At 42.4% G+C, this 18,926-nt stretch overlaps 1 protein-coding gene across 1 annotated transcript; it reads right to left on the bottom strand.

Annotated features, from left to right (window-relative positions):
- Positions 1 to 4,311: 4,311 nt before the first annotated feature.
- LOC147608336 (nuclear transport factor 2B-like) lies at positions 4,312 to 18,614 on the bottom strand. The gene is made up of 3 exons (XM_086789135.1): positions 18,200 to 18,614; positions 4,692 to 4,771; positions 4,312 to 4,527 (listed from the first exon to the last, which is right to left on the bottom strand). The coding sequence occupies exons 1-2, from the start codon at positions 18,494 to 18,496 to the stop codon at positions 4,697 to 4,699; spliced, it is 372 nt and encodes a 123-aa protein (XP_086645261.1). The 5' UTR covers positions 18,497 to 18,614; the 3' UTR covers positions 4,312 to 4,527; positions 4,692 to 4,696.
- Positions 18,615 to 18,926: the final 312 nt, after the last annotated feature.

Raw genomic sequence — 18,926 nt, 5'->3', positions numbered from 1 at the left:
TTCTCCATGGCGGCAGTCTAAAAAAGTTAAGCCTACTTTCTGTAGGAGCATGCTGGCATTTGCATCTTCAAGGACAAGCTTGTGTTGGAGTCTAGGGTTGGCACCATTGTGTAATAGGTGTAGATGGCTAGCTAGGTCCACACTTCTCCGCCATCTCTCCAAGCTCTCCAAGCTCACATGCCACCATTATCGTTGATGCTCTCTCTCCAAGCTGCTCGACCTCTCTGTCTACACGCCGCTGCCCATGCTCTCCAAGCTCTCAACCTCACTATTGGTGGTGGTCGTCATCGTCAATGCTCTCCAAGCTCTCAACTTCTTCGACCACTAAGTCCATCGATGGTCGGCCATGTGCACTCCCGACATGCATGGCCAGCTTGAGCTAGGCTACTCATGGCTAGCGTATCTCCCTCCCTTTCCCAAGGTGAGCAGCCCTCCCTTTTCCAAGGCAAGGGAGAATTTTATTTTTATATATAATACAATGTAGCATATAAATATATATAATAATATAATATAAATATATAATTAATAAATAAAATAATAAAATTAAAAATATTTGTAAGTAAATATATAATTCATAGTAGCTTATGTAAGCAAAGGATCGAGAGGCTTCATTAAGAGACACTCTAGAGAAGGAAAAGCCTAAGAACAAGAGAAATCACAATGAGTAAAAACCATGGAAGTGAGTGTATCAAAGGTAATATATAAAATGATAAAATTAAAATAATATATAGTAAATATATGATTCATATTAGCTCATTTAAGCAAAGGATCATCATAGGCACACAAAGTGTCTGTTAATAACTCTATTAATTTGGTCGTCATCATAGGCACACGAGAAGCATCAATAGCCACATGAGAAGCAACATTAATATGGCAAGGCTTAAGGTACCGCCCATTTTTCTTCCTCTTATCTACTATCGCCATACAAAGGTACAGTTACCATGGCTTGGTTTCTCAACCACGAATCTACCGACTCCTACTCTTATATTTAACTGTGTCATTCCACTTCATACTCCCTAATCTATAATGGATAGACATAAAAATCTTCTATTGAATTCTACAGCCTCTCTTCTAGTAAGTTCTTCTTTATATGGAAGATTCATACTGAAAGTATGTCAAGGATAGTCTTTATGATGAGTCTTCACGTGTGAGTCTTCAAAGCATGAAACTTTTTTCTCTCCATAGTGAAGCTTCCATCTCCAAGCTCCTTGACCATAAGTAGTCTTGATTCACATAGTTCCATTCTATTTTCCTCAAGAGGAGGCTTCTCTCCTATTGGGACTTAAGACTGGTAAGCAAGCGTACATTTCCAATGTTTAAAGTAGTACATTTCCACTATTGGGAGTTTAAACTAGTAAGCCTACATTTCCACTATTTAATCCAAACTAGTAGTAGAGATTTCGAACTCCTTATTACCAACAACAAACCAATAATATTGTACCACAATAGAGAGTAATAAGAATCAATAACAATAAGGAAAGAAGGAGATTATAATGCTCTCAATGTGATTAAAGCATGTAAACTCCATCAAAATGTAGAGAGAATGGCTTTTATACAAATTGAGTGGATAATTTAAGGGCTTTTCTCATCTGGCCTTAGAACCTTTAATTCACTTAACCTTAAGTTTATCACACTTTTTTGTTATTCTCTACCAAAAGTTATCAGTCTAGTCTTGTGCCATCCCGAATTTCTAAGCTACAATCTATAGAATTGCTAACCAGAAATGTCAAGAGTTTGACCCACGATTAAAATATAACTTTGTAGCTTATCGATCTAATGTGTGACATTAAACGAAAGGAAATGCATGGACATTGCTTCGCAAGCATCCACAAATTGTTTAAGTGGGAAGAATTTATTGAAACCATATGTTGCTTCTTGGGAGACCATCTGTTGCTTCTCAATTCTAACATCCACTTGCCTCGGAGGATTCAATGCTTGTCTCACATTCCAACATTAACAAAAAATAGCCAATATGCTTTTGTATTGCTGTGAATTCATAGGCTTAGAACAATGCCTCCTATATGATATATCCTCTTCTTCTGCAAGCGTTCATTGATTAAAGTCTTCATCATCATGCTAACATAGGGTATGACCATTTCTTGCACGGACGTTGCTTTGCAAGTGTCCAAAAAATTTTAACATGTCACGAATTAGAAATGATATTCAATCAAAATTATTAAGTTTGCGAATCTAACTCAAAAAATAATAAAGCATACACAACACTTACGAAATCCATATCACATCGCATGACAATGTTAGTGTTCTTTCATTATTAAAACACTCACTTGCCTCAGAGAAATCAAATGCCAAAAATTCACCCAAAAAAATACATCATGTGCTTTTATGTAGTTGTGAATTCATAGGCTTAAAACAAAGCATCCTCTATTATTCAAGCACCTTCTGGCTATGAAATAAACAGAAACATCCAAAAAAAGAGCTCCTACAAGGCGTAAGAATTTGGTGCAAACTTAAGTTGCTACTTGACCGTACCTGGATGATTTGGAGAAAAAATGGCCTTGCCTATGTAACTCTATTACCTATTGCATTGAAATGTGCCCATCATGTTGTATTGTTTTCTTGCACAAGAAACGTAGAATTTCAAACTCTCCATGTGCATCACAACTACAAGCATTCAATCTTTGCCACAAAATGCTCTTATGCTCAAGGCTTGCATCCGGCTTGGTATTCATGCAACAAGAACTAATTGCACCAATTTCTTGTGAGATGATTCACCTACAAATCATGTTTTGAAGCACCCCATTCTTCAAGGCACATATTGAATGGATACCATTTACAACTCTTGAACATCGACGTATTAGGTTTCTTCATGCCCAAGGACGCCATCTTGTAGCAAACTTGTTAAATGAACAATTGGAATAATCTTGTGTGGAAAATGACTACGCATTCAACAAGGCAGTCCTTTTCTGTTGTGTGCGCATCGTAGTCTTGGGTGCAATGCTCTCTATGGTTTTGCCATCCTGGCCCTAACACCTCATCGACTTTAAATATTAGGACACAGTCTGCCAAGATTCACATGTTGACCTTCATATCCTAACAATTCAAAGATGATGTATCAATCATAGAGGATGGAGAATGGTACAGCAAAATGTGGATGGCACCCCCCACCACCCATCAAACAAAACAATCATTAACAACCTGCAACCCCACCTGGAAAACCACAAGTAGAAAGACCAACAGCTTCGCATCAGAAGACCATCCACTCATTACACATGCACAAACACCCCTCTTACAACATTAAACTGCCTAGAACAGGCAATTGCAAATCATGGCTATCCAGCCCTCTTTGCACTTGACAAGGCTGTTCATTATTCTTGTAATTCACTGCTACAATACTGTCATTTGGTGGTTCAACTAACATATTATATATGTGTGTGTGGGGGTGGGTGTGTATATACATATATATATATACACACACACATTTACTAAAAAATGATTTTGTGCTATGCCTTTGGAAAAGGACGTGTTGAGCAAAATTTATCTAAACATGGCATGGTAGATAGTTTATCATATCCCAACCTCTAGCATGAAATAGTGTGTACCCTTTAGACCTTTCGGGTCCTTTATACAATATACATGCATATATATGTGCTTTCGTGCATCGACAATAACATGAGGTTGGTCTACGTCTTGGAAGGCTTTTTTTTCCCGACCATCATACTTCAACCTTATGTACCTAATGAAGCTTTAGTACAAAGAAGATCAGCATTGCCTTTCGCACAATTGCATGTCAAGAAAAAGTGGGAACCGAGATAACATAAGAGAAACACTCTCCAAGTCGTAAAAATAGGTCCTTCCTTTTCTCTTGTACTGATCCCCCAATTACTTACTGAGATTGGCAGTTGTTTTTGACATCCTCAACTTGATATATAAATCCTGGCAGCCGTTGACCTCTTTCTACAACATATATTCCTAAGACACATCGCCGGGGCTCCATGGTGAAGCACAAAAGACACTAATAACATAGACGCTTTTACACAAAATAGTGTTCAACTCTGATGACACGTATTCATAACATATATATTAAGCTTTTCCTTGAACAATAATATCCATGATAACTAGTCCGCACAGGGCTGTTTTTTATTAAGCTTCATTAAATATTATTAATTGTAGTAGAAGATGACATGGATAAAAAAGTAAACAGATTTTGGACGTGTCACTTCTGTACTGCCTTTAAAAGTTCAAATATCCATCCCCTCGGGTAATTGCTCTCGTTAACATAAAGCCATAGGTTGATACAAACATAAAACCATTAAAATTACTTTGCAAATTCTAGATATGTAAAAACTGGACATCAAAAAGAATGCAAAAAAAGTAAGACCAGGTACCAAGCACAATGCAGAATTCTCACATTTTGTTATTGAGATTCTCAACCTTCTGAATAGCTTAATTGTTCGATCATGTTTCAATCTGAAATCCCTAGGATATCTCCACATTCCAATAGACCAAAAGCACATCACAGCTTAAATATAAAGCTGATCTCAAAACACCTGTAACATTAATCATTGCCTGAAAAGAAATAAAATAATGAGCTGGGCCTGGAAAGACAAATTGGAAAATTAACGAGATGTGTGCAGACAGAACAAAAGATAATAATAATATGTAGGGCACACAAACCTCCAGAAAAAACTGCACAAATTTCCAAAAACTGCAAGATTAAGGAGAGACATTACCTTGTCTAGGCATAATTCAACCGGAAAATGTCATTGTAGACATAAAAACTTCCTTGGGCAGTAGGTAGCAGGTGAAACATCTGTTCATAACATATGGCCACAATTTAGCACAATTGACATATACAATATACAAGCCTTGCAATACTGCCGACCATTCTTGGGAAAAAAAAGTACCAACACTTGAGCGTTTGCTGAACCCCAAACTTCCATAACATGGTGACTTAAAACCCTCATTTTACATCTAACAATCTTTCAGCCCACCAACTTACGCTGCAAGCAAGAGACATCGATGAACTCAAGAAAACAGTGTCATGCTGATCTACCACAGACAACATACGTCCATGCAAACTTGCGAGAGGCATCTCTATGCCACCAGTACCATTATGATCCTCTACACAGACCAGATCCAAGACGACCTGGGAGTGGCCCCAGCAGGATTTTGTTTTGTTTCGTTCAAGTTAGTGCCACAGGTCCATAAGAGGGCTATAGCCAATACCTGATCATATGCCATTACTCGCACTCCAACAGGGCCCCTCTTTCTCTACTGTTACCAACCAAGCTAACTCCTTCACATGAAGCACCTGAACTCATTGGTTTCTCCTCTTACATGTCAGAGTTAAATCTTTTGTACTCAAAATTCATATGCACAGCCTTCACTCTCATATGACCAAGAAATGCCACGCTCCCTTGCCAAGCATGCAGAACCAGGACACGTTCTGCCTGAATGGAGTTTATCCAGATCATTCCCATGCCTTTTGATGGCATACAAATGGAAACTCAGACTACAAGAGCCTCCATGTTACACGTACTGTAATGATAGAATTCCCTTCAAACGAGTGCATTGAGGTGGTTCTGATTGGTTCCACTTGCACAATGTCTGGACAATATTGACCAGTGCCACCTTGTTATGGTGAGGGGACTACTTGAAGCACCGCGTGAATCAGACATGTATGTCCCTGAACCTTGATCACTACGTTTCATGCATACTCAAATTAGAAGGTATCATGTACTTGCTTTTGCTTTTTTGAAATCGCCTAGAGAAGGTAGAGGATTCATGAGCATAGAGGAGACCATGCATGTGTTTGAGAACGACGTGTGCGTCTGCTTGTGTGTCCATGCATGCTAGGATTGTGTATGCTAGAAACTTGCCCGTACAGGTAGAAGAGATGCTTTTTTCTAGACATATGCTTTTTGCGCATGTGTTTTCACCTTAGTGTGGAGGCATGAGAGCACACGTGTGTGCGCATATGGGCTGCTGGGCATGGGGCAGATCTGACTGGACCTACAGAAGTACAACATCAAGCCATACAGGAGCAAGATCATCAGGCTAGGCGCAGGAGCCTTGGCTGTACAGTGCAAGTAGAGTTGGGAGTTTGCAGCGAGGTGCCCTGCGTGTGCACAGCCACACTGCCCAATTCCTGGTACATCCTCCTCACCTTCTAGCGCATGAAATGGAAAGTGTCTTCTGGCACGCCTGGCAAGTCATGGTATTCTTCCCCCGCTTAAAACTTTTTAATTCAGAACAAGCACATCCCCTTCGGGTACCTGTAACTACACCAGCTAGGTGTGCACCGTCTTGTGAACAATTCGCACGTCAACACTTAAAATGTAAAGCCACATTGCACAAACAACTGAATGATATATCACTATACAAGATAATCTGCAAAAGAGATACAGATTGCACAGTACACCACCGCTAGGGCCGCAAATGAGCCGACCCCCCCCCCCCTCTCAATACTGAAGTACATTATTGGAGTATTTAATCTATACAAGGTTCCAAGGTCCCGCCAACGAGATTATCCAATGCCACAAGTTACCCAAACAAAAGTGTGTCAAAGTAGCTTGGCCACCACCAATCTCATACATCTGGAGGGGAGTGAACGCGAAACTATCATTTTGAGACCACGCACAATCAAGCACTCTCGTACTAGAACCTGGCTCCCACCATCGCAGAGACCGTGGCTCAAGCCTCCCTAATGCAAATACACAAACAAGTAATACATGACACGAACAGGTACAAGTACACAAACAGGCACTAGTATAGGGTTTCCAATAGCGGGTACTCAAACAGGTACAATGGAATCGATTCACAACCAATACATCTAGTGCAACAGGTACTACTGTAAGTACAATGGGTACAAGGGTTTCCAACAAGCACTCCAGGTACAATATGTTAGAATACGTGCATCTCATGTGTTGAATGGGAACTAGGCCTTGCATTGGGTTGGGCATTTATCACATGCTATGTATAGATTTATGCCAATCGGCCAAGTTCATGATGCCAATCGGCCAGTTTCATGGCCTCCTATATAAAGGCCACGTTGTGCTCCGTTTTTTGCTTCTTCAAGCATTTTCTGCAGTGGCTGGTGGTGTTTGGCAGCAATGGATGGTGGTCTGTTTGCCGGCCCGACAAGTGGCTTCGACAAATCCTCTTCTTCCCTGGCTTCCCTCCCCTTCCGGTGCATTTTGGTGGACCGTGTGCTACTGTCCAGCCCCTTTCTCTCAGTTTTGCGAGGGGGCTAATTGATCCTCATGCCTTGTTCCATTGGAAAGTGCTAGAGAGAAGTCCTAGTGTGCTGAGATTCAGTTGGTTCAAATGCGTGCTTTTGGAGAGTGGCCTATTGTTGTGGATATGGCTCCCCCATGTACGACAAAGGAAGACAAGCTAATATGGTCGCCTATAACTATTTGGCCCTCCTAGCTCTATTCACATGATGGAACCTGTGCTCGGACACTGGACAGGTAGATGAAAGCATGGGAATAGGGACCATGAAGTTGGCACATGGAAAAGCACCAGTTTTGGTCAAACAGCAAGGAAAAGCAAAAAGTCAAACTGAGTCCACTGGCAAGAGGAGACTGAGGCAAACCAAAAAGCTAAAAGCCACTTTTTCAAAAAGAAGCTCGGCCCTAAAGCCAAAAAAGGAAAACAAAAGAAATTTGACAAAAAGATGAGCAATATTTTATTATTATTAAAAGTTAAGAGGAAAAGCAAAGTGGAAAAACGAAAAGCAAAAGCTTGGCCAACTTTTGGCAATAAGCAAGACTTCCCACAAGTTGTTGGGATCTAGGCAAATCCATAATGAGTCCATAGTAATGCTTTCCCATGGCTACGAGGGAATAGGCAATGTGGTTGAAGCAAACCTGGAGGCTTTTGCCTATCAAATTTCACCTTTTGGCAAGTAAGACATGCTCATACATATGCCTCAATGTCTTTACGCGTGCTTGGCCAAAAGAAAAATCTCTCAATCATGCGTGTAGTAAGCATGATACCTCTATGACCAGCATAAGGTGGAGCATGACATTCCTCCATAACCTTTGGATGCATATCCTTCACCACACATATGCAGTTATCCTTCATAAGATAACCCTCTTTGATCACATAAGAGGCATGTGAGTGACCAGCCATCAAATCTGTCATGTGCACAGTGTGTATCTACCGTGTGCTACACGCACGCAAGACTAGCTTCGAGGTTTCGGGAAGCTTGGAGCTAAGCAGGCTGATTGGCGAGCTAAGTTAGGGATAGACTAACGGGCGGGCACCCAAGTATGGACGGACGGGCGCCAAGTGTGGACGCCCGATGACCGGCCAAGAGCCTATAAAAGGGTGGCCAAGGTTAGTCATTAGTCATATAAAGTCTCGCGAGATTTGTGAGAGCTCTATGGTCTGGAGCCTGGATCTAGTGCATACGTGCACCTACTTTATGCAACCGAGGCCGGCAGCAATCTCGAGGCCCGCAAGGGTAGCTTCATGGCGGTATGGGATGTCGCAAGGTAGAGATTGGTCGGTACGTCAACCTAGTTAGCTCAGCTCGTGGCTCGGTGGGGACAGCCAAGACTGTGGGCTTGCCCACGGCTGTCATGGTTGGGAGGTGAGTCAGGCCTGCACCCCCTTCTTGTTTGTTTGGTTTGTTTGCAGGTTTCGAGTCTCAAACCGAGAACGTTCTACGAGGAGATCGTTGGGGTTTTGACAGTGGTATCAGAGCGTGCCTCATGAACGAGCAAGTCGGTAGGTAGAGAAGATGAGATCGAAGAAAGGTATGCGTTCAAGAAGCTTCTGTTTTGTTTATGCATGCGCTGTTTTTCAGATAGCATGTGCTTTTCCATCAAAGAACCCGTGATAGAGAAGGTGGTCTAGTAGGGTTGATTTGTTTTGCAAGAAAGCGGCTAGATTTGGTGTTTGTGCAGTCGCATGAACAAGTTGTGAGAGAAAACAAAAAAAAAACATGTTCGTTTTTTTGTTTGAACGAGAGAGAGAAAGCGTGAGATGTGGTCATGGGCGGTCGGGTGCTGGTCGAGTACTGCTCGTCGGATACACGCGTTGCTATCGACTGTTGTAGACGAAGGCGTGTAGGCAGCCAGGCCTACGCATGCTTGTGGCCAGGCCTACGCAGGGGCCACAACTACGCAGGCAGGCAGGTGCAGGCAGACACGAAAGCGCCAGCAGCCAACCACGATCACCTGAGCACAGGCATCGCCGGCAGATACGAAAGCGCTGGCAGCACGATCGGCGACGGCAGTAGCGCGAGTGACGACAGCAGACAGACTGGCAGCAATAAATCTAGGAGGGAAGAGAAAAAAGAATCCAGAAAAGCATTGAAACGCCGATTTGGGCTGTTTCATTTTTTTTTAGAGTAAACTTTTTTTTAAAGAGTTTAAAGGCTCCCTCTAAGGTTTAAAGGTGTGTTTTTTTTTTAAGAAAGCAGAATATATATATATTTATTTATTTATATATATTTATATATCCATATATACATATAAACACAAAAGCAAAAGCTCAAGTTGCTTTTGGGGAAGGTTCTATAAACCCCTTAAGTGGGCTTTTTGCCACACCTCTCTCAAGTTTTCAAGCTCTCAAGCTCTCAAGTTCTCTCGCACTATTCTTGTGCAAGATCAAATTTCCTCTCCACTTGCCCTCTTCAAGATGTCGACCCAAGAATCAGAGTTGGAGCCCCTTGTCGAACGCGAAGGCTTGCCGGCTACGGAAGATACCGATGCCAATCTTTTTGACGATTATGTGTCAAAATCTGATTTCCAAGAGTTCAAAGTAGCTCTCAAAGCTTCTTCTTCGGAACGTCAAGCACAAATCACCGTCCAGATGCAAGCCTTGCAGAACTCCATATCTCTCTTGACTACTACCCTCTCTACTCTTTCGGGTATGGATACCTTAGCCTCTGCTTTAGGCCCCAACATTACTCCGGAACAGTTCGGGGGCGAGCAAAAGCAGCGTACCAAGGAGATCGTGGACACTTGGCTACATAAGTGGCAGGTCCATTTTCAGTTTCATCATTAAGATGATGGAAAAAAGATCCAGTTAGCAACAGGTTTCCTCTCAGGTAAAGCTTTGCTTTGGTGGAAGGAACTCAACCCTAAGCCAACGACTTGGACACAATTCGAAGATGTCTTCAAGAAGAAATACCTCAAGAAAGAGGATGATTATGATGTTGTTGCCCGGTTTACAGCTTTTACCATGACCTCACAGCAGCTCACTTATGAGGTCTACCTCTAGAAGTTTAGGGACTTGCAGATGAAAGCTACAAAGATGGATCCCACTACTCTTTTGGGATTCTTCGTAGCTGGTTTACCAGACTCATATTGTTTATAAGTTAAAAATAACAAATGCAAAACATTGGACGAGGCCATTCATTCAGCTCGTATCTATGACGATACAATGGTCTCTTCCAAGTCTAAACCCGTTACCGAGCAGGGGAACAAGCATAAAAGAAAGTTCTCCGTACCTATGGCTAACACGACTAACGGAAAGTCTTCGAACCAACCTTCGAAGAATTCAAGTTCGACTCCAGCGAAGAAGAAACGACTCCTTAAGGCTTTAAAGCTCAAGAAGGAGGGACGTTGTTTCATCTGCAAAGAAAAAGGACACATGCGTAATGAGTGCCCGAAGCAAAAGGGTGCAAAGACCAACGCAAGAGCCAAGCCAAAGGCAGCTAGACAGTTGTCTTTGACAGGTACGTCAGTTACTGTACTTTCTCTCGCCCTAGTACATGTTCTGATTGTTTGTTCAACTCTAAAGTTTTTGGCTTGCATGATCTTCTCCGAGTTTATGGAGAAGTGAATGGCCATAGAATCCACATTCTTCTAGACCCTGGCAACTCACACAATTTTGTTAACTACAAACTTGTGCAGAAATTGAGTCTTGATACGACACCCAACGATCATACCTATGAGGTACGCCTACCTGTGGGAAGACAAGTATGGGATCGAAAGGTGGAGATGCTACCAATCCTAATTCAGGACTACAAAGATACTCTGGAATGCTATGTTATGCAGCTAGAAAATGTAGACTTGTTATTAGGGATTGAGTGGTTTAAGACTCTTAAGTCCAGATAGATTGGTCTGGTCATATTTTTTCTTTTCAACATGGGAACACCCAGTATAGTATTTTAGGTGATTGTATACATCCCTCTCAGGGACCTCTTGTAAATACAGTTGATTTTGATAATATAATGGATTCTTCTTTGTATACCGCTTTCCATTGTGTATTGATTCCACTTTCTTCATTTCTCATCCCTTCCATGGATGTCAATGAATTAAGTGTATTTGAGAGCAAATAATTACAAAAGATACTTGATTCGTTTCAAGATGTATTTCTTAAGGAACAGCCATCGAGTTTACCACCTGAAAGAGCAGTAGATCATCGTATTGACTTGATCCTTGGTGCTCATCCTGTTAGTATTCCACCTTACGGGATGAGCCAAGCTGAGGAAGATAAGTTGGCTAAACAACTTGAAGATTATTTGAGGATGGGCCAGATCCGTCCAAGTAAATCACCTTAGGATGCACCTGTGTTGCTTAGGAGAAAGAAGGACAACACCTGGAGAATGTGTATAGATTACAAGAGATTGAACAAGCTGACAATTAAGAACCATTATCCTCTCCCTAGATCAGATGACCTGATTGACCGGTTAGCAAGAGCGAAATTTTTCACGAAGATAGATTTACGTACTAGCTATCACCAGATACGTAATCATGAAAGGCATGTCGAAAGAACCGCCTTTCGGACTAGGTATGGCCATTACGAGTTTCTCGTATTACCTTTTGGGTTAACCAATGCTCCAACCACTTTCCAACAAATGATGAACGATCTTTTTCGTGAACATTTGGGAAAATTTGTGGTGGTGTTCCTGGATGATATTTTGATATATAGTCATACTCTTGAGGATCATGTTAGACACCTTATGATTGTCTTATGTATTTTAAGACAGAATCGACTATATGCTAAATTAAGTAAATGTGAGTTTTTTATGACAGAAATCATTTATTTGGGACACAAGATCACTAGAGATGGATTGAGCATGACTATGATCGAGTTCAGAAGATTCTGGACTGGCCTATACCAAGAACAGTGAAACAACTTCGTTCTTTTCTTGGTTTTGTTGTTTTTCTTCGTAAATCTGTGCGAGTGTACTCTCAGCTCACACTACCGATGAAGACCGACTTGTTGAAAGGTCGTAGACGTAAGTCAAATCAGTCTATCACTTGGAATAACGATTTGGATATGGCCTTCAGACTTTTGAAAGATAAAGCCAAAGAAGCATCTATCTTAGCATTACCCGATCCTAGTCAGCCTCATGTTCTTGAAACTGATGCCAGTGACTATGCCATCGAGGTTGCTTTATTTCAAAATGGTAGACCTGTTGCTTTTGAAAGTAAAAAGCTAGACGACACTCAATCTCGTTGGCCAACCCTTGAGAAGGAGCTTTATGCTGTGATTCACGCTCTCAAGGTTTGGAGGCATTATTTATGTGGCTCCAAGTTTGTGGTATTGATTGATCATCAGTCAATCAAGTATATGTGTGATGCAGATAATTTGAGAGGAAGGAAAGCTCGTTGGGCTGAGTTAATGCAAAATTTTGATTTTGAGATTCATTATCAAAAAGGGTCCATGAATAGTGTTGCAGATGCACTTAGTCGAATTAGAGAGGTGAATACTTTGTCGTTTAGCGAGATTTCTACTGACTTCTAATAGACATCATTTACCCGGAGAGTTCTCTGAAAGAATGATGGTGTATTTGCGAGTTCCGAAAGATTCCGAGACTTTACGAACAGGTCGATCTTCAAAATTATCCCCTAGATACTGTGGACCATTTCGTATTACACGAAGGATTGGTTCAGTTGCATATGAACTAGATTTGCCTTCTCTAAATGTTCAAGCATTCTCAAAATCAACATCCAATGCAAGATCTTCAAACAGCTTATTATGCATGTGCCTAAGATGAGTACCATCCGTTCCATACACTTGTATCCATCTATACGCTCTCCCATAATGGTAAGAGTGCATAGTCCATCATGCTTATGAAGCATGTCCAATCATACTTCCCCACTTCGCAATGGAAGCATGTCCATTCATGTATGCAATATTATGCTCTCCCAATTCGGAATAGAAGCATGTCCAATCATGGTTCCTTGGAAAAGAACACATGTCCAATCATGAAGTCTGCCATGCTAGGTCAGACAACATGTCCAAGTTTTATTAACTTCAAAATTCTTAATACAAAATTCCCTGTAAGCTCATTAGGGTTTTGGATTGGGAATTTCTCACAAATACAGGCAGGTGACACTCCGGCCCTACATACTTGCGAAGGAGACTCACATGAAAAGCATTGTGTATGTGCCAATGACTAGGTAATGCCAATCTGAAAGCCACTTCATTGATCGTCTCGATCACTTTTTGAAAAGACCCATAGTACCTGGTTGCAAGCTAAGGATATGACCCTCTTTGCCAGGCCTCTTTGCAAGTCTTGCTTTCTCAAATTTCAGCGATACCCAATCATTCTCTTTAACATCCAATTGCCTTCTATGCTTGTCGACATCCTTTTTATGCTTGTCTTGTGAATGGCTGTCCGCACCTGAGCAAAAGCAATATCCAAGTCTCTTACATACTCATCAGCTGCAAATAGCTCATCCTTTGTGCGAAGGATGGGTGACAAAACCACCTTACCATAAACAATCTCAAATGGGGCCTTTCCCGTAGATGCATGCACCGTGTTGTTGTATGCACATTCCACAAACGGTAAGTACCTCTCCCAAGAAGACTTCTGATCCGCCCCTAACATTTCAAGAGATCCAACACGGCTGAATTTGCAGCCTCACTTTGCCCATCCGTTTGAGGGTGATAAGCTGATGAGAATTCCAATTTGGTGCCCATATTATCAAATAAGGCCCGCCAAAAGAGACTTGTAGTCCTGGGATCTCTATCCCCCACAACGGACTTCGACATTCCATGATGCTTGAACACTTGTGCAAGATATATTTTAACCGTATGCTCAGCTTTGATGGTCTTTTTGACCGGTAAGAAATGAGCTTGCTTACTAAACCTGTCCACAATTGTCCAAATTGCATCATTACCCTGTTAGGTGCATGGCAAGTCCATAATGAAATCCATTGTAATACTTTCCCATGGCTGCGTGGGAATAAGCAATGACTGAAGCAAACCTGGTGCCTTTTGCCTATCAAATTTCACCTTTTGACAGGTGATACATGCACATACATGTGCCTCTATGTCCTTTCACATACCTGGCCAAAAGAAATACCGCTCAATCATGTGCATAGTAGGCATTATGCCTCTATGATTAGCATATGGAGGAGCATAGCACTCATCCAAAACCTTTTGCCTCATGTCAGACACCACACAGGCAATTATCTTTCATGAGATAACCCTCTTTGATGACATATGAAACATGTGCATGACCAGCCATCAAATTAGTCCAAATAGTAGCAAAATCAACATCCGTATGATACAAATCACGCATGGCAGACAAGTCCCCACGAGAGACAACCGAGATAGCTGCTATATATGGCTTTCATGACAATGCATCTGCCACTACATTCTTCTTTCCTGGGGTGTGCAAGATCTGAAAATGAAACATAGAGAGGAAATTGGCCATCCTCATATACTTCTCTGACAATTTAGTTTGGGTAAGAAAATACCTCAAACTCTGGTGATCTGTCTTCACAGTGAAATCAACCCCAAGAAGGTAATGTTTCCATATAGTAAGTGCATGAATTACAGCCAAGAGCTCTTTCTCATAAATGCCAAGAGATAGCTCTGCATCATGCAATCTACGGCTCTCATAAGCCACGGCATGTCCCTCTTGATTAAGGACAGCTCCTATGCAATTTCCAGATGCATCACATTCCACACTAAAAGACTTTTGCAAATCCGGAATGATCAACATTGGACCATGAGTAGTTACATCTTTCAATTTGAGGAATGCATCGCTCTCTACATTAGTCCATTTGAATGTGGCCATCTTCTTTGTCAAATCATGCAAAGGAGAAGCAATCCATGCAAAGTGTCGAATGAACCTGCGGTAATAAGAGCATAATCCAAAAAAACCACGGATCTCATGCACCAAACTCAATTCGGGCCAATTCCGAATTACATCAATCTTTGCAGGATCCATCCACACTCCATCTTTGGACAGAATATACCCAAAATAATGTATCTCTGACAAGAAGAACTCACTCTTCTTTGCATTTATGAAGAGTTTATGCTTACGGAGTTCTTCAAAAACAATGGCCAAATGAGCTCTATGCTCTTCTTCGGTCTTCGAGAAGACTAGGATGTCATCAAAAAAAGACGCCTATAAATTTCCTGTACCCACGGAATATGCGATCCATCATTCTATTGAATGTAGCCGGAGCATTTGTAAGACCAAAAGTCATAACAAGATGAGTACTCATAAAGCCCAAATGCTATCCTAAAAGCAGTTTTGTGTACATCTTCAGGCACTACACGCACTTGATGATATCCACTCTTGAGATCAATACGGCTAAAGCATACCGATCCATCCAACTTGTCAAGGATGTCGTCTATGCGTGGAATCAGAAACCAATTCTTGATGGTAAGCTTATTCAAAGCTCTATAATCCACACATACGAAAGGATCCATCCTTCTTTTGAACCAAGAGGACGAGTGAACAATATGGGAAAGAGCTTGGCTGAACCAAACCCTTCTCAAGAAGCTCATTCACCGGCTTCATGATCTCCTTTTTTTGGGATACACTTACACGATAGGCTGGCCTATTAGGTGGTGAGCTACCCGGCACGAGATCAATGCGATGATCTTCCGGTCGTACAAGTGGCAACTCATCAATAAAACAATCATTGTGCTTTTGCAAAAATTTCAGCCTATCATTAGTAAGAGTGTTTACATGTACATTATTTTCCTCAACATGATCTCGTACAAAAATCAAGTACGCCAAAACACTCTTTTTCGCTACTTTCTTAATTTGTACATGAGATACAAGGAAAATGGTATCACCCTCTTCACCAACATCAATTACATGCTCTCGGCCTTTATGCATGAAGGTAATCCTATTGGTCTTGTAAGCCTTGCACGGATCAATACGTGTATGCCAAGGTTTTCCAACAACCATGATCTCTACGAGATTAAGTCTCCGGGTCGGATTTTAGCGTTGGAAAAGCAACTTATAAACTTATCAATTTTTGCCTTTCTATCTTTATCTGCTTTCATCTCGAAGATGAAAGATCTTCGGGACGAGCTTGTTGTTTGTGGCAAGGACATCTCTACAGAGGACATATTGTTTCCGATGTTGAGGGCAAGTGGGTCTTCACACGGCAACCTCGCAGGCAAACCCGTGAAGGAAATTTAGATGATGTTGTGAGAGGGCATGGAACCCGAACAAGTGACGTGAGAGGGCATGCAGCCTGCGCAAGTGATGTGAGTGGGCATGCAACCCGAACAGATGTTATGAGGGGGCATGCAACCAAGACAGCTGATATGAGAGAACATGTAGCCCGAGGAAATGATGTACATGGGCATGCAGCCTAAGGGAATGATGTATATCGACATGCAGCCTGGGCAGATGATGAAGGGTTTTCAACCCATATGAGAGATGCAGAAGATGTAAATGCATTGTCGGTGATATCTCCACCTTCTAGGTATGTTCCTGCTCCCAGAGTTGCATCCCAAGTTGGGGGGGGGGGGGGGAGAAGGGGGGTTGCAAGGGGAAACAACCCTAGTTCTAGGCATCGTAGACATGTTGAAGGAGATGATGAACTAGTTCGACAGGATGCTCGGCATAGCAAAAAGGCCAAAGAATTCAAGTCGGGGGATAAGGACATCAAATTCAAGAGCTATAATGGAAAGCTAGACACCACTAAGACACTTGCATTCATAAGGCAATTTGAAATAGCCTTTTGCACTAAGGATATCACAAAGAAATCTATGCTCAGACATGTGGGAATGCATCTTAAAGATATGGAACAAGTCGGCCAGCCCTGTAGGAGGTATGAAGTAAATCGGCCAGCAGAAGAGAGAGAAAGAAGGCTCCAAAGGGATGCGTCTCATCAAAACAGCCCCAAGCCCTACCACTTTCAACAGAATGATGGATAGAATTTTTAAACCTTACCGGAAGTTCACAGGAACTTTCTTTGATAATATTATTATCTTTACAAAGAGTGAGGCTGAGAATAAGGAACATCTCGCCTTTGTGTCTTAAGAGCTTAGAAAACAACATGCATAGGTCCTAGTGATGCTAGTCCATGGACAAAAAAGGCGGTCAGCCTGCTTGTTATTCATCCACGACCCGCTGTCCTTGCATTATGTTCACACCTATCCTTTGGCCACCTGCTCCTGGCTGTCCAGACTGGCTGCACATGGCTGCTGGGCAGCCAATATGCCCTAGCTGCCGTTGGGCTAGCCAACTGCCCAATCCTATGGGCTGGCCGACAGGCTGCCTAGACCCTTCATGGGCTGGGGGGCAATGGCCATGGGCCCCTATGGGTAGCCTAAGGCCCACCTCGTGCCTACTCAGCGATACACATCCCTTCCTAGGGTAGCCCAAAGTGCTGCCCCCTTCTTCTACATGCTTCTGAGCAGATGCTAGCATCTGGTTGCAAACCAAACACACAAAACACCTGACATCGGGATGGCACTACTTCATGCGCAAGACAATGCACACCAAACCAAGACCATGTATGCGACTTGTACACCTGACCTTGGACGCTTAGAGTGGAACCCTAGCCGACTCATCCCGGACTAGGGCTCACATGGGACCAGTTTCCCCTACAGGTCCTGCATATGCTGTACAGATATGTCCATGAGTGCGGGATGCACGTGACATCCGGCAAGAGTCGTGTGACCCTAGCATATCATAGGACGCACAGGGAATCATCCCTTATTGGTCAAGAGCCAACCTCTTCTCCACTATCTGGAGCCACATCATATGGTTGTAGGCTCATCAGCCCTTCATAGTAACAAATTCACCTTGTATGTCTCATCACCAAGCCAGTGTTGAACCATCCATCAGTCTAACGCCCTGTCTTGAGCAAAAACATGGTCTTTGATTGGCTAAGAAAAGAGAATCTATATTGTCCACAGCCCTGATCCTTTAGGTCTACCATAGGTCATCTGGGTCTTAAGTAAGACACAGAGAAAGAATGAAAACTACAAAAAGACCCTGATCTAAGATCGGGCTTGTTGAAATGCAAACTAAGATACATCAGAAAGAAAGCCCTTAACTGACCTGGCTGAATTTGAGGGGGTGGTCCTCGCCTGGGAGCTGCATGTTGCCGCTGACGAAGACGAGGATGCCACCACCTGGCCCGGAGAGCTGGCAATCGACGGTGGAGACGTGGTGCTTGCACTGCTGGAAAGCGAGGCCCGTGAGCTTGGCCACGATGCTCTGGGCGCCTGCTACCTTCTGACCTTCGAAGGTGAGCATGGAGCCCTCTTGGTACAGCGACACAAGCCCCGGCCGATTGGTGTCGAAGATGGAGTAGTAGTGATCCACGAACGCTCTGGCCACCTGATCGGGATCCATTCTGCGCCGCTGCTCTGCCCCTCCCGTGCCCTACCTGATACTTTCTGAAGCTCTGAAGCTCTCCCAAGCTAAGCTATCATCGATAGCTTGAATGTTCCAACTTAAACCTAAGTTTTTAAAGTTATGGTCGGATAGCTTGAAGGTTTAACTACCTAAGTAAAAAGATCAACCTTAAAGAACAAAAAATAGGTAGAATATATTTTCCTCTTTCTTCCCCTTTTCTCTCTCCATGTTTTAGCTAATATATGGTTACAATGCAACATTGTTTTTTTTTTGTTGTATAGTTTTATCTTTATTCCATGACACAATTATTGCATGGATTCATTAGAAAACTTTTGGCCACATAGACCCTTTTGTCTTTTGTAGTTGTTAGAGTCTCTCTCTCTCTCCTCTCTCTCTCTCTCTCTCTCTCTCTCTCTCTCTCTCTCTC

This window comes from Cibotium barometz, chromosome 53 (genome assembly GCF_041138505.1).
Source record: "Cibotium barometz isolate CiBa-2024 chromosome 53, ASM4113850v1, whole genome shotgun sequence".
Classification (NCBI taxonomy): Eukaryota; Viridiplantae; Streptophyta; class Polypodiopsida; order Cyatheales; family Cibotiaceae; genus Cibotium; species Cibotium barometz.
The sequence above is the reverse complement of the archived record's forward strand: the minus strand, read 5'-3'. Positions and strand labels throughout refer to the sequence as shown.